The sequence below is a fragment of the Ixodes scapularis genome, unplaced genomic scaffold (genome assembly GCF_016920785.2).
Source record: "Ixodes scapularis isolate PalLabHiFi unplaced genomic scaffold, ASM1692078v2 PGA_scaffold3__209_contigs__length_174095766, whole genome shotgun sequence".
Classification (NCBI taxonomy): Eukaryota; Metazoa; Arthropoda; class Arachnida; order Ixodida; family Ixodidae; genus Ixodes; species Ixodes scapularis.
In genome coordinates this window covers 51,667,593-51,683,279 of record NW_024609868.1, presented here as the reverse complement: position 1 = coordinate 51,683,279, position 15,687 = coordinate 51,667,593, and the positions used below count along the sequence as shown (strand labels likewise).

General features: G+C 48.0%; 1 protein-coding gene across 3 annotated transcripts in view; it reads right to left on the bottom strand.

The window, feature by feature from the left end:
• The window catches only part of LOC8041876 (cell division cycle and apoptosis regulator protein 1), a 65,666-nt gene that overhangs the window by 14,652 nt on the left and 35,327 nt on the right, over window positions 1-15,687 (bottom strand). For all 3 annotated transcript variants that reach the window (XM_029971688.4, XM_029971690.4, XM_029971689.4), the window contains 8 exons: window positions 14,953-15,233; window positions 6,933-7,128; window positions 6,021-6,107; window positions 4,517-5,083; window positions 1,586-1,840; window positions 896-991; window positions 681-782; window positions 465-555 (listed from right to left, as the gene is read on the bottom strand). In XM_029971688.4, the coding sequence (XP_029827548.2) occupies window positions 465-555; window positions 681-782; window positions 896-991; window positions 1,586-1,840; window positions 4,517-5,083; window positions 6,021-6,107; window positions 6,933-7,128; window positions 14,953-15,233 (1,675 nt within the window). The remainder of the gene's footprint in view (window positions 1-464; window positions 556-680; window positions 783-895; window positions 992-1,585; window positions 1,841-4,516; window positions 5,084-6,020; window positions 6,108-6,932; window positions 7,129-14,952; window positions 15,234-15,687) is intronic.

Here is a 15,687-nt window from a genome sequence, read left to right as displayed (position 1 = left end):
TTTTCCTGTCAATCATACAAATCGGTCAAACTTCGGGAGTCTCCCGGGTAAACCGGGAGACTTGGCAAGTCTTCATATGCCCACTCATAGTATAATGCCCGTGCGGGTCCTTGAGAAAAAAACAAACAAGGATGATGGCCATTGAACAGCAGCCCAACTAATCAGCACAGAAAAGGAGAAAGGACCAATCTCAATGAAGAACTCTAGTATACAAGGCAAAGATTGCAGCGAGAGAGAAGTCAATGAAGTGTTTTGCCTAGCCTAGTACCACCCATTGCTCCAGGTCGGCACATTCTTTGGTTTAAGCCTGCTGAGATGTCACCCCAACCTTTCTTCGAACACAAATTTTACCATTTAATGGAGTAGTTTGAAATGTTATGTATATCCACTTCACAAATGCTTTTCACTAACATGCATATGCCTTTCTGCTAATAAAATAACTCGAATTGAACACAACCAGGCACCTTTGGTCTCTTCAGATTCAGCGTCTGCATTGGAAGCCTCCGAGCCACCATCGCTGTCCTCTTGGTCAGCGTCTGCTTTCTTCTCCTCGTCCTAAAAATTTAGGAGAAAACGATGACACACAGGGATGACTGCATTAATCGCGATTCAGCGGCAGACAGCGATCTGAGAGGTGGTCAATGAAAGTTAGGGATGTCTCTCGCACCAGCGAGGCTTACCTTACGCTCCCTCCTGTCGGGGCGCCTATCTGTCTTCCGGTCATCCCTGCGATCTCCTTTCTTGTCGGCGTCTTTCGTCGATTCTTTTTCTTTCTTCTTTTCCTAGGAGCCCAACCAAACTGTAAATTCTCTAAAACCATACACTTCAAACCTAAAAAAGAAAATTCAGTTTCTCGCGATGGCGCGCTTGCACGAGTAAGAGCTCTGGGCCCTACCTCCTTGGGTTCGGGAGCTTCAAGTAAGGCTCGATAGATGTTGAACGCGCAGTCCCTGATCAGCATCTCGTTGAAGAGCTCGGCAAACAGCGAGACCTGTCAAACGCGTGAAGAGAAGAAAACTCGTACCAAACGTTCACACACTAATTACGACGACTACGTTACGGCGACGGACATGCACATTTTGTAAAACTTCAAGCACAATCCTAAATCTCTGGAACTGCACCAAAAACACTTAAACGAAGCATGCCAGAATGGCTAGTACCAGATACGAAAAAGAAGGAACAGGTGCCATGTCTTAAAGATTATGTGTAACATAAAAATGCTTCCTGCATTACTGCACCCTTCGGCATCCAGTAAAAATCTCCACACAAGGGCAGAGTCATGTTTGTAAGTGCGCAACTACCAGCCTACAGGCTCAGAGAAGTCCATAAAAAAATAAAGAAGCCGGTTCAAGAATCTCCTGGCTCCACTGCAGTCTAATTATAACCAGCAGCTTAGAAGTATAGGGTTTGACAAGTTATGTCTTTATACTTTGCATTAAGATTAGATTTTCTCATTTCTTACTGATATATTCTGGCACAGCAATGGCAGTGCATCCTATCGTAGGAAACGGTCACGCGCGGTTGCGACGCAGTCGACCAAATGCAAATGCGGAAATGAGCCCTTGAGGAGGGCAGGGTGGCCCACCTCAAAGGAGTGCTCTTTGTTGTCCTCTTGCCGGTAGTCAAGGAGCACGGAGAGGGACATGACGCTGCAGTCGAAGCGGCCCCCCTTGGCCTTGCGGGACGGGTACACCAGGATGGTGGGCCGCTCAGGGAGGTCATCCAGGGACAGGGCCTTCCCCGTGGGTGCGGGGGGCGTGGGGGGCGCGGCCGGGGGGGCCGGGGGCGACTCTTTCGGCCCGTCTTCGGGCTCCTCCTTGGCCGGCTTCTCGTCCCCCTCCTACGGTCAAAAGACAGATGGGGCTCGCAAGACTCTGGTCGGACTGCCTAACCAGTCAAAGATCCGAGAACGGTTCCACCGCGTACAAAATATGCATTGGGCAAGGAGCGAATAGAACATGCCAAATCACTTCAGAAAAAAGTTGTCCATAAAAAGGAAGACCCATTGGTGGATTTTTAGGGAATGCGTTAGCATGACCCATGGGAAACGTCACAGAAATCCCCCTTTGGGAAACGCTAATGCTGACTCTGTCGCTTTGTAGAGCGCAGCTCTTAGGGGCCCTTTCCGTGTTTCACAGCGTCACTATCGGCGTAACCGTGCTAAATTTAGCAGGAAAATTGACGTTGTGTGACTTCAACAGCAATTCAATTCCCCACTAAATTTAGCGGGGAATTGAATTGCTGTTAAAATCACGTGACATCAATTTTCCCGCTAGCGGAGAAATTGAATCTGCTTATACGTGATGTGACACCAAATCATGTGACGTCATTTTCCCCGCTAAATTTAGCAGAGAAACTGAATTGGTGTTGAGGTCACGTTGCGTCAATTTTTCAGCTAAAATTTAGCGGGGAAACTGTGGGAGAAGGGGAGGGTATGGAGGAAAATGAGAGGATATAGAGGAGGATGGGAGGGTGTGAAGGAGGAGGAGGGGAGAGGAGGAGGAGCAGAGGATGAGGGGAGGGGTATGGGAGAGGAGGAGGAGGGGCCTACCCTCCCCTTATCCTCCTCCTCCTAAAGAGCTGCACTCTTAATTTCGCATTACAGATATTTGTAAACGTCTCATTTTTAGAGCGCAGCTCTTAGGCACCAGTTTCCAGCTTGAGCGGCGTCACCGTCGGCGTAACTGCGTGTTGCATTATGGGAAGTTTCCCATAATGACGTCACTAGGGTTACCCTCGTGAGGGTTATGAGGGTTACTCTCACGAGGGTTACCCTGACGAGGATCACGAGGATTACCCTCACGAGGGTCACGAGCGTTACCCTCATGAGGGTTGCGAGGGTTACTTACCCTCAAAAGGGTTACCTTCAAGGGGGTCATGAGGGTTATGAGAGTTACCGTCACGTCACCCCCCCCCCCCTAAGCCTCAGTACGCTTCCATCCTCCTCCTCAAGAGCTGCGCTCTAATTTGGTGTTAGAGGGAGTTGTAAACAGCTTTCATTTTTTTCTTAAAAATACTTGCCTCGATATCGAACCGTATTGCCACCATGCGGCCGAAATTGGAGACATGCGAAAGCAGGGATACCGCTGTGCATTGTCTACTACGGGCGAATGTTCAAAAGCATGGATGTCGACGATGTAAGCCCGGTTTCGGCTGAGCTGAGCCCTCCTTAAACGCTTGTCGTTTTCGTTGTCTTTTCTTCCTACTACGGGTTGTGTTGTATCGTTTCACAGGCGCGGAAATTAAGCAAAGCAATTATTATTAAATCGGATGCTTCCATAATCTTAGTGTTGTGGTTTGTATACAACTGCTGGTCCCACATATTTTTGTTATCTCGCACAAACCATAGCTTTCATGAAACATTGAATGTTGATTGGAGCTGTGGTTGGACTAAAAAATTAATCTGACTGGTCGCTACCCCCTTTAATAGACTACTCAATTAATCAATCTGTTAGATGATTTTTCACCAGTCATATTGCATGAAAGACGTTAAAACTACACTTTTTATTTTACTATTTTTACTACCGAAAAATTTTGAGCAAGCGCTCCCACCCGAGCAAGAGCAATATATCTTCCTTCAATTGTTTCCAGCCTTGGGGGTTCTCGCTTGTTCGCCTTGCTTGCTTAGCAGCGGCATCTGCTGCCTGATGCTGCTTTCGCTCTTTACCGGTTTTGGCAGCCAGTCTCCTTCTATCATAATCCGTCTTCTTTTGCCGCCTACTTCGACCAGCACTAGTACTTGGTTCACACTCCACTAGTCCACTAGTACAAACCGAGGCATACGCGCTCCGCACACATGCAAGTTCAAACTTGCCCCAGCATCCGCGCATGCCTCGACTTTCACTCTGTGATGTCGCCTCCCTCTAGCCTTTTATCTTTCACTACCCTCCTCCTCTCTAAGCGGTGCACTTTCCTTTCCACAGTTTGGTCCACAAACAGACGCCATCTGCTTTTCCTTGTTGTGTGGGTGCTCATGCTAACTCATTAATAAACAAGTGCGCTGCACTGACGCTAAGACGGCAGATGAAAGTTAAAAGATGCTGGAGAACGTCTTGTCGCCGCTCCAGCGCCGACACGCACTCCCTGCACTCTGCAATGCTTTTAGGTCCCAAAAGCTTCAGTTGTGAAGCGCAATCCAATAGTCATTAAGGCAGCAAGCTCGTGCTCGGCGAAGAGCACCTATAAAGCGTTGCTTTATAGAACGGGCTCTCAAACTGCGTTTCTGCGAACCCAGGGGTTCCCCACAGTTCTCTCGTGGCTTCCCCGAGCACCCAAATTTCCTCGACCGTTCCTGCCCCCAAGTAGAGTATTTTTTTTTCAGTTTAAGCGCTATTCCGGCAGATCTGAGCAACTCCTCTGAACAACTCCCCTACAAGGCCTGTAGACTTCCACTTCGTCACATTAATGTTGAGACAAAGAAAGGAGTCGAGGCAGGTGGGCGTTCCCAGAGATCAACAAGTCCGAGAACCCCGCCAAACCCGATAGCACCAAAAGCAGAAAGCAACAAACCACCGACCTTTTTTTCCTCCTCGTCCTTGACGGCATCCTCTTCGGCAGCCTTCCCGTTGTCAGCAGCCTTCCCGTCGTCATCAGCCTTCCCATCGTCGGCAACCTTCCCGGCGTCAGCATCCTTCTTGTCTGCAGCCTTCTTGTTAGCACATTTTTTGTCGGCGGACTTCTTGACGGGAGCCTTTTCGTCGTCGGTGGCACCCTTGCCGACGGTGGCGCCCTTGCAGTCGTCAGCTTTCTTGTTGGTGGCAGCCTTCTTGTTGGGGGCCTTCTCCGTGGCAGCCGCCTTCTTCTTGCCGGCCTTCTTGTCGACCGGCTTCTCCTCCTCCGGCTCAGACTCCGGGGCCTCCTCTTCTACGGCCTCCACCTCCTCCTCCTCCTCGTTGGCTTCGTCCACCACCTCTCCCCCTTCCTCCATCTCTTCTGCCTCCTCCTCCACTTCCTCTTCCTCCTCCTCCTCCTCTTCCTGCTCGGCCTCGGCCTTGAGGGCCTTGGCGAGGCGCGCCACCAGCTGAGACTTGAGCCCCTTCGTCAGCAGGCCCCTGGCTTCCAGCTCGGTGCGCAGGTCTCCCACCTGCAAACGCAGAGCACATGCAGGCTCGGACTGTTGTCTGCACGCTCATAATCTAATTCAGACGGTGTGCAAGTTCGTCTGCTCCTGGCGCTGCGTTTGTTTGCCCCCCAGATGCACCCCCGTGCTCATGTTTCCTCCCGACCTCGACCAATGACGGCAAGCGCTTGGTCGTCTCGTCATTGGGCCTTCCTCGAACGTTCTCTAAGTTGCCCTTTGATTGGCGTGCCACTCACGGTGTTCCAATGTGCCAAGGACACATTCTGGAACATCTGCTTATCGCGTAGCCACTGAGATGATGAGAAGGGCATCTCTTTTGAATGATCGCCCTCTAGCAGACGCTACAGAAAACGTTATTGGAGGCGAGACGACTGATGCTTCTCCCTGCCGTTCTCGTCCTGCTGGGGACTATCCGACCGCAGCGAAAAGCTGGGATGCCCCCAAACCTCATAACGACTATGAGAGGAAAGTTGGCAAAGGAAAACCAGATTACCTTAGACTCTCGCATGGGATCGCCTCGTTAAAACGCCATTGGGACTTTCGAGAGACGTGCCCGGCTCAAAAATTACCATTAAATGCAACATTTCTTTTCTTTTCATTTTTTTTTTTCCTTGCTACCTCAAAGGCCTAACGTGTTCCACCAACGGCAAATTCGGCAATGAGAATTGCGGTAAAGCCTCTCTTTAAGTAAAGTCGGCTTTTCCACGAAAAATCCATTCCCTCCATTCCGCAGAAAGACTGGGTAGCCAAGAAAAATAAAAGAACACGAGCTTAAAATTACCGTAAGCAAATAAACCCCGATGCTCCTTTCCTCGTTCCATGCTTAGTGTACATGGCGTTTACTCGAAGCACTTACATCACCCCACCTGGGATGCCCCGATTTCCCTTCTCGGCTAACTGCATGCAGAAATCAGCTTGTCTTGCAGATCTTCGTGCTTACCTTCATCGTCTTTGGATCCAATTCAGAGTGATGCGTAGGCTCCTTGACATTGGTTTCCTCAGCCACAGCAACTGCACTTTCTTCTTCCTAAAGGCGAAAAAAAAACATAAAAATCGAGTTAGCCTAGTTATGAGACAGTACAGTCAGGAAAAAGGAACTAGACCAGCCTCCCCTTCCCCCCCCCCCCCCCCTCCCCAATCCCCTCCAACGAGCCATTTAAAGTATACAAGTTCAAACAGCCCAATTGGACAAATTCCCACATTCCAACGGTGAGCACGCAGCTAGTAAAAGGGAGCACAACACGGTAAACCCTTCCCTGCCCCCTGTTTCTCGAGGTCTCCCAACACCCTCCGCTCGCATTAGTACAGGTTAAGAGGTCAAAAGGAGACGAGTCTCGAGATGTCATTCCCAAATCCTGTCTCTCCCCCCCAACCCCAGTAAATTCCAAAGAGCCCAAAATCCCCTCCCCCAGATGCCTTCAAAGTATGATGTTTGCACACTGAAAAAAAAAAAAAAAGACTAACAAATATATATTAAAAACAAAAAAGAAAAAGGAAGAAAGAACCAGCGAGCCAACCCGTCTTTTCTTCCGCAGCCGAGTGGGTGGTAGCACCGTACAACACGGTGGCGACAATCGTCTTTAAGTAAAGGTAAAAGAAATAAAAAAACAGGTCGAAGATAGCTTGGCCTAAGAGGAAAAAAAAAGCACCGAACAGTGGCGAGAGTGGGAACGAGGGATCGCTTCTTCACGATCAAAGATCAACAATGCAAACATCGCTGGCTGGCTGGCAGGCCGCTGGGACGCTCTCTTGCTTGGCCGCTGGCGCGTGGGGAGGCAAATGGAACGGGGTGCGTCGGCAGCTGGCAACAGCGGCGGGCAAGAGGGGGAGTGGTAGGAAGGGTGTCGAGTGCCTGAGCGGGGGCGTCTCCGGCAGGGTCCTCGGCGCCGCAGAGGCTGATGCTGCGCAGTCTCAGTTCCAGGTCGGCCCACTCCTGTCGGGTGGGCATGCAGCGCCACACGTCGGGGAAGAACAGCACCACTCTTTCCAGGGTGGCGCACGACGAGGACGACGACTCCCTTCGGTAGCAGATCTCGGCGAAGCGATACCTGCGGGCCAAACAGGGGCCGCTGTCACGCTCGCCCGCCCCCCGCCCCCTCCCCACCGGCACAGAGGCGGGACGTGGGAGAGGGACGCTGCCTCCCGCACCGTCTGCCGAGGGGGGAACCGGCGGGCCGTGCCTTCCTCGCATCCCTCGCCGGGAACTTCCGTGGCCGGCGGCCGCGCGGTGCCAAACCGTGATTTAACGAACGACCATGCCGCGCTGTTTTTCTGATTTGTGGAAAGTCTAAAAGGTTTGACGACTGCCCTGCATGTAACCGAGTGTGCTCTTGTTTTTGCAATTGAGTCACACAATGAACGAGTAAACGACAATGTCATTCATTCATTTGTTACCTAAAGATCTCTCGGCTTCAAACGAGCTCGATCAATTACTTTTAGCGTACAACAGAACCCAATGGCTTACATTATTTTTCTTGTCGCGTCTAGTAGAGAACCTAACTTTGTGCTTTACCCCCTTTCCTCTCTTGTGAGATACCGGTACTGTGATTTAGTCTTAAAAACGCCGGTGAGCAGAGCTTCCAATATCCTGAGCCAGTGATCATCAGTTTTTTCGGGCTTTGCTTACACAACAAAGATGCTACCATCAAAATTGAGTTATTTGGAATGTGCTCTTGAGCGGCATGATTCTGGGTACTTAGGTTCAGGCACCAACCCCCGTCCCTAAATTGTGACAAAGTGCCAAAGCTGCATTCGGGCTAACGGTGAACATTCACGTCGTATTTCCAACAGTTGATGTTCCAATTATCCGTGCGCCGTAACACCGTCTTTCAGAAAGCAGTTCCCACCCTATATACTCCCCTTCGAGGCCAGGATCAGCAAACTAGCAGACGCTTCTTACTGCGGAACATCGGAAACATAACCACGGGGCACCGGAAGAGCTCTCCAAGCTCCGACGCGGCAAATAACATGAGCAAAGGCACGGACTGCTCGTTCTCCTCTTTGCTCGCAGTTTCGAAGCAATCAGGAGGCAGCACCCCCGCACTGCTGCGACGAAAAGTAGCTTCGGCCGAACCTAGGAAACACTGCAGGGTATTGGCACCCAACCGTAAAGAAGTGCAGTCCACCAAGCTGAAAGCAAAATCCGCCAGCATTTTTCAGAAGCACAGTCCTCTCACACAGACAGACTCACACACACACTCGCCACAGGCACGCAACCACATACACATCTTCCTGTTGCACTGGAGCCCCCGAAAACAGATGCAGATGGTAGAACTGGATGGTGGCAATGTGATGACGAGTTTTCAAAAAGGTAGTGCCTCATCGTTGCAGCATTCAAAACTTTTATGCGCTCGCAGCACAACTCCTACTACAACAAAATCTCTGCTATGTCACTGGAACAGAACTTCAAAGAGGGAGGGCAGCGATTTAAAAGGCACTGCACACGACACCCTAGGAAAAAATATTCATCAGGAGTTGTCCACAATGTTGAATTCTATCACGGTATGGATTAAAGCTTGATTCAATTGGTTTGGTTGCAGCCCTCTACGGGCCAAAGTTGCACCCTTCGTGGCATGTGACTGCAATTGAGATAACTTCTCAGACTAATAACGATGAAGGTGGCTAAACTGCCTCGACCATCCAACAATGGCCAAAAATAAAGTAGCTTTACCAAAAAGAAATGCTGTAGTCTAACAGCTGATCCACTAGTGCAAAAAACTTGCAAACTTTACTTTTTATAAGTGGAATCATGGTTTCTGTCCTTTACAAGATGTAAGGAAAACAGCATGATTTATCCTACAATGTTTATTAGTCTTGTGCAAATAGTGGATTCTGAGTTGAAAAAGAATAGTAATTTTAGCCGAATTTTTTCGAATTGAATATAGAATAGTTTCTCCAAGCCTTTCACTACCGTGCACCATGCATAAAGGAAAATTCAGCTGAACTCTGAAAGTTGTTCCCAACCTTCCATTTGTCCACTTCTAAGCTCGGTTAATTTTAGTATTCGCGACTCCAGCGACCTATAGGGGGCGCCACCACCAAACAAACATGGCGGCTGAGTCCAGGTCGCGTCGGCTCGGGAGAACAGGCGGTTGCTAGGCCTGAATGGGTGGCGCATTCAATTTAACAAATTTTATTTTGTTGAATGCCCAATTTTATGGGTATTTGAACTGAGACAGTTAAGTGTAGCCGGTGCACATAAACTTGCCGATCATAGTTTTGTTTTGCCGATGTTTTTTTTTTTTCTTTTCATGTCAAACTTTCGTTTCGGAGACTTCGATCAAAACCAAAACTATGGGCTCCGGAGAAACGGCAATAGACTCTAATTAGTTTTGATCATCTAAGGAAAGCGGCGAGGGCTACAAAATTGTTCCACCGAGAGGAATTTTTAGCTAACTCGCATGCCTCGACCATGCGACTTATCTGTCCGCGAAATGGAGCTTTTGTGCCTGTCCACGTTTCAAGAAAAAACTCCAGTCGTGTGCTCAGTCAAGAACACAGGCTGCAGGAAAACTACGAAAATTAAGCAAGCGCTTCTTGAGCCAAGGAGCATGTCAACTCGCTGGCGCTTCACTAAGCAGCTGATACTCGTATTTCAATTCAGGTTTTAGTAGCAATCGAGAAGTCACTTTGACGAATATGCGGATTATGTATCATATTACGTACTATGTCCCTAAAGCGATATTAGTATATTCTTCGGGTTGAAATATGAACTTAGTTAACTAACTATTAGGTGAACTGCTGAATAAAAGTATATTTGACAGACAGAGAGATACTACTTAAACTTAGCCAAATGGTTCTAGCCGGTAGAACGGAGACGAATGCGGACAAACTGAGGAGAGTCTTCATCGGAGATTCACACAGACCTCTCTGCATTGAACTTGACTTCGAATCCTGAACGGATAAAATGAGTATTTTTTTGTGGCCGGTCAACCTGAGCGATGTAGACGTATATTGCTGCTGGCCTCGACAGGGGTTATAATATAAATATTGGAGGCGCGATAGATTCTAATGACGTGACAGCTTCCAACTTTGCGAGAAGCGTCCCCCACCTTTTGAAAGCAGATAATTTCCCTGATTAATCATATGCAGCGAGCAGGTTTTCTGAATCAAGTAATTGCGAAATTAGCTCAACTCTTTCAATGTGGTCTTTTTCGGCGAAAAGCCGCCAAGATGAATAGCCAACGCACCGGCCGGCGTTAGTGGCTCAAATTAACTTGAAGCTAATCGAGCACAACCAAACTCAAGGAAAGCAGCTATCGAACCTTCCCATTCACTTGACTGCAACATTGGTGTTCCCTCCAGTGAAACACTTCGTCTGTCGACCTCAGTCCACTGTTCTACATCCTTATAAAGAAACCATTTATCAGTTACCAAGCAGTCGTCACTTTGAATGTGATTAGAGACAGACGAGAAATCAAAACGTTTTTCCGTGATTCCTTCTCATCCAAAAAATTGAAAGCACGCGACCGTGTGTTGTGGAGTAAACGGGCTTTCAAACACGTGATGGAAAGAAACAATCTACTGAGGCTTCACCACACTAATGAACACTCAGGCAAACTTAAGCAATTTTCGGACCTTCGTCATATTACATTGCTCGCCCCCGCGCCGACACCACGCGTCCGCGAAAGCCATCAGAGACGCGGCGGGGCGCGGAGCGACCTGGACCGACTGGTTCCCGGTTTTCCCGCTTGGCGGCGTCCGTTTGGCTGGAGTCGCGAATAGCTATATTTATGGACTGTGGCATGTAAACAACAAAATTGTTGCAGCTATCCTAATCGAGGGGATTTATAAGTCCGCTTGCTATATGCAAATGTTCTTTATTTCAAATTAGAAGAAAAAAAAAAGCACAAATGATGAGCGCAGGTTGTCAAGACATCGCTGCCTAACACATACTCTTCGCATAATTGTAGCGGGCTAGCCCCATTGAGTGTTTCTCACTAAGCACCTGCGCACTGCGGAGAAGCAATGCTCGCAGAGCCCACAAGCTTTGCGGGTATTACTTCTCTGCAGTGCACAGCTGCACGGTAAAAACCGCACTTAACAGGGCTAACTCGCTGCGACTAACACTTCGAAAAGTATGAATATCGCAGTTCATCTCAAAGCAAATACTAAATAGCGTATTATTCTAAATTACTATTCAAGAATTCAAATATTCGCACGACACTAGTCTTTATCCTTATTGAAAATATTATTACCACCTGTTGTTATCATTATAGTGTTATTATAAAATGTTTTCGACCCTTACTGTGATCCCATTTGAATCTCCATACTGTCCAACAAAAGCTATAATTATTGTCACAGTTATTCATAGTACCATATTTTCCAGTTTATAAGACACACTTTTGTTTCAAAATTTTTGGCGGCGCGTCTCATACAACGGTGCGTCTTATATGTAATTGTTTTTTTCTTTTTGGCAAACTCTGAAGGAACTCCTCTTGATGCTGATTTGTCTTTTTTTAACTAGTATGATAGCTCAATGCAAATGATGCATCATAAATGCAAGTCAACCTCCCAAAAATAGACTTCCATAACAAACAAACAAAAAAAAAAAAAAAGTCAAGAAAACGAAAAGAAAAAAAAGAAAACAAGTCACTTTGCTAGCCCTCAAGTCAGAAAGGCTGCACAAGTCTCGGAAGCCGCAAGCGGTGAGCTCGCATGAGAGCAAGTGCAAGAATATAGGTGCGTCTTATACACAGGTGTGTCTTATATACTAATTTTCACTTCGAAACTTGCAAAAAGTAGGGGTGGTGTCTCATACACCGGAAAATATGGTACTAACTCATTAAATAATAAGTTTATCTGTGGAACACATGAAACATTGTGAGCCCCATGATTACAACTAATTTCAGACTAAAACAGAAATGTGGTACTCAAAGGGTCCTGCAGTCTTTTCTTCGTAGTCCCAGATTTGTCTGAAAATATTCTGAACACGTCGACACATATCGCTGAGATAGCGTCCCGAGTATTAGGCCAAAATAAAGATTTTTTGCACAGTTGTTGAATTAACAAATTTGGTCCTCATCGTGTTTTTTAAACTAAAAGTCTCTACCGGCAACAACAAAAAAAGCGATGCCTGCATCAGGCAGAGGTTTACTCTTTGGACTGTAATTTTGTTTCCAACTGATTACAAGCAGTTTGATGGTGACTAATGAATGCTTTGGAAACTTGCTCCTGCACCGCGCAGCAGCCCGAAACAAATGCTTGGCATGGTCCATTTCTTTTCATTTTTCCAGACTGCCTGCTCGACTGGCGAGCCTGCCTGCCTCTGACGTCACGGCACTGAAAAACGGGGGTATTTTTAAATGTTGGTTTGGCATCATTTTCGCTTGCCGATCTCACAATAACTATTATGAATTTCGTGGTACTAAATAGCATACTCCAAAGGGTGAAAGCAGGAAATTCACAAAAATATAGTTAGTTGGGGTAGCTCAGAAAATCATAGGAGTACCCCTTTGGTAAATATAATACCTTCAAGATCTAGAAACAAGAAAGCATGGGCTCACAATATGCCCTTGCACCTTGTTCTCTATTAACAAATATGGATTCATTAATTCCTTTAACTGCAAAGCATGAGTCCTTGAACGCAGTGCTCACAAAAAGCTAAGACCGGTCGGGTATGCCTCAGGCCCATCCGTTGATGTGAATCACATTACAGGGCTAATTTACTGTGAGCACTTGTATAGACGTCATCAAATTTATTCTTAAGCTATTAGTAGCTTCAATGCCAATGGCCACTTACAGATTAATAGCTGCAATCTGCAAGTGGCCATTAACATTTCTCCAGCCATCGGCCAAGTGACGTCCGACACAATCCTACGAGTTTTGAGCAATGATAGAATACTTTGATGCAGAAGCATATGGCTCTGGAGAGCTCTTCTAGGAGGACTAGCCAGTGCGCACTAAAAGCATAGCTTCATTCTTGAGCTCCCCAGAATGCAGCACAGATGTCTGCAAGTAAAACAAGTTTATTGACTGAAAAGGGCAGACATTCTGCCTATTCAGACCCTGTGCTCACCCTTATTGGTGGCCACTTACCTCACATTCTCTGCATCTAACATCAAGCTCAATAAAGCCTGAATATTTCGCAGATCCCGCATGAAAAGCTTGCTTAGCCTTCTTATTATGAAAGTACTGCTTCTAATAGCGACTACACCTAGAAGACAATTCAATGAGCACTTAAACTAGCCCTTCCTTCAAGGTTGTAACCGAGCCAAACACCTTAAAAAAGCAAACAAGTCCCTCCCTGCGGTGTTCTACCATTTTTCTTTTTTTGTACTTCCCACTCTTTCACTTTATACCTTTTTAAATTTGAACTAGTGGTTTCCTCTTTATTACTATTAGTTGTAGAATCCCAAGAATGATTCTTGCAAGCAAGGTGGTATAAAGGAATAAAAAAACAATCCAAAAGATCTTGCAAGCATATCAAAAATGAACCTATAGCCCGCGACAAAAGGCAAAATAATTTGCCACTGCATTATTGATCCACTGATCAAGCGGTCATAATTGCATTTTACGAGAAATGGAGTTGACGCTCACACTCGACCTCTGCTTTCCTGGCACCTAGTGACACCTCGTCATCTTCTCCTACTTTTAAATGTTACAGGGTCAAGTTTCACGAGGGAAGTGAGACGCTTGACCGACGCACAGGTCACCAGACCTCGTGACCTTGCGTGACCCTGACTTGACGTCAAGTTCAGGTGTCACGAAAATGTTACGTGACATTATAGACGCACACCACATGTACCCAGCTCCTTTGCAACACATTATGTGCATGTCCAAATTTATCAAGGTGACAGTGGCGCAGCGCACAAGCTGCCGATAAAACATGCAGAGAGCGAAAGGTGCAAATCTGGAAAGGACAACTCTACTCTCTCCCCTTCTTCTACCTTTATCACTCCCTTTGGGGTGGTAAACCTTCCTCCTTCGCAGATGCTGCCCTCCCCACTCTTGGGGAGACTAACGCCAAGTCAGATACGCATGCGAAACCCCTTGTTAGCTTTCATTAAAATACAATCCAGCATTTCTCATGTCACGCCGTTATTATTATATACAGTTTCAACATTATACTGTATAGAATATTCGGCGTACAAGCTTGCAGTGCCCACGTGCGGCCTTCAGATCGATCACCAATCCAACGTCGCGCCGCGGTGGAGACGCTAATGGCATAATCCCCGTGCAGACGCTTCACCCCTCCCGAAGCCGATTTCCGCACGTGCCCGTTGCCCGTACCTGCCAGGCAACTACACGTTTATTGTGGACAGACAGCGAGTGCATATTCGTCGTCGAGGACTGCGTCAAATTGAGGAATTCTGAGATTTCAGTTTGTTTTGCCGAGGACACTGACGTGGCTCATCGGGGCTCCCCCGTCGTTCTCTGCACTTGTAACGGCATCGTGCATCGAATATAACTGTGAGCCCAAGCACTACCCAGTGTGTGCATTATTCTTTAAAAGGTCCGTAGCCTTCTGTACTGCTATATCACAGCAGTGCCAAGACCGGAAGGGGGTTCATCGACTTCAAATCAAGAGAAATACGGGTTTCTCGAGCTCAAAACATTTCGGAACCCTTACCCTAGAAACAGAGGCATCGGAAATATTCGGGAGATGGGGGGCGACAGAGGTGGAGGTGCGGGGGGGAGGGGGGGGGGCAGTCAAGCCTTTCAAAACGGGAACCCCGCGGGACGGAGATCCCGCAAGAATAGAGTGCCACCAACCACCGGGTGACCACGCGCGTCAAATGCCGGGGGTTTGCCTCACGTAACAAATGGACAAGGCCGAGCCCTTCACATCGGGTGGTGGCCCGCGCCACTCGTCCCGCATGGCGCCGGCCACCCCAGGGGAAAAGGAGATGCTGGAAGAGAGCTCCACTGACCACTGGGTGCACGCCGAGAGGTCGATGCCCGTAAGTGCGCGGCAGGTGCGCACGGCCGTGCGGATGAGCACCCGGGGGTCCGAGCTCGGGTTGGGCCCGTCCAGGGAGGGGGACCAGGGACCCCCCAGGGCCACCGTCTCGCTCTTGCCCTTGAGCCCCACCAGGAAGGAGAGGATACGGGCAGGGTGCATCGACCCCAACCGGCCCTCCTCGCTCTCCTCCGCCAGGGCGCAGCTCTGCTGGTACAGCTCCTCCAGGGCCGGCGCTGACAGCAGCATGACCTGCAACGGGGGCAATGCCACCGTTACCGGGACAAATCGGTGGGACTGTCGTGCCTGGAACGCGTCTTCGGCTGCGCTGCGCTCCAAAAAGTGGCCCGCCAATTTCCGCCTATGGATGTCGTACAAGTGAAACGTTGCTGGCCGCAATCTTGGCGGTCTCACAACAGCAATGCTAAATGTAACACTGCTGCTTTTTTTTTTTTTTTTTCATTTTTATAGGGAAAATGGTGGTAGATGCAGATCTTGAATGCATAGAGCTCAATGGCACCAGTTATCGAAAACGGGTCCAATATTCTCATTAAAATTTCCAGAAAATCACATAACTTCTGACTGAGATACCGGTTAGTTCTGAAACTTCGGCATCCGGTTTGGACCGCTAACGATACATTTGGGTGGAGAATGAGCGTTCGGCAATTAGAAGTTTATATGAAGAAAAAAACACTACAGTGGAATC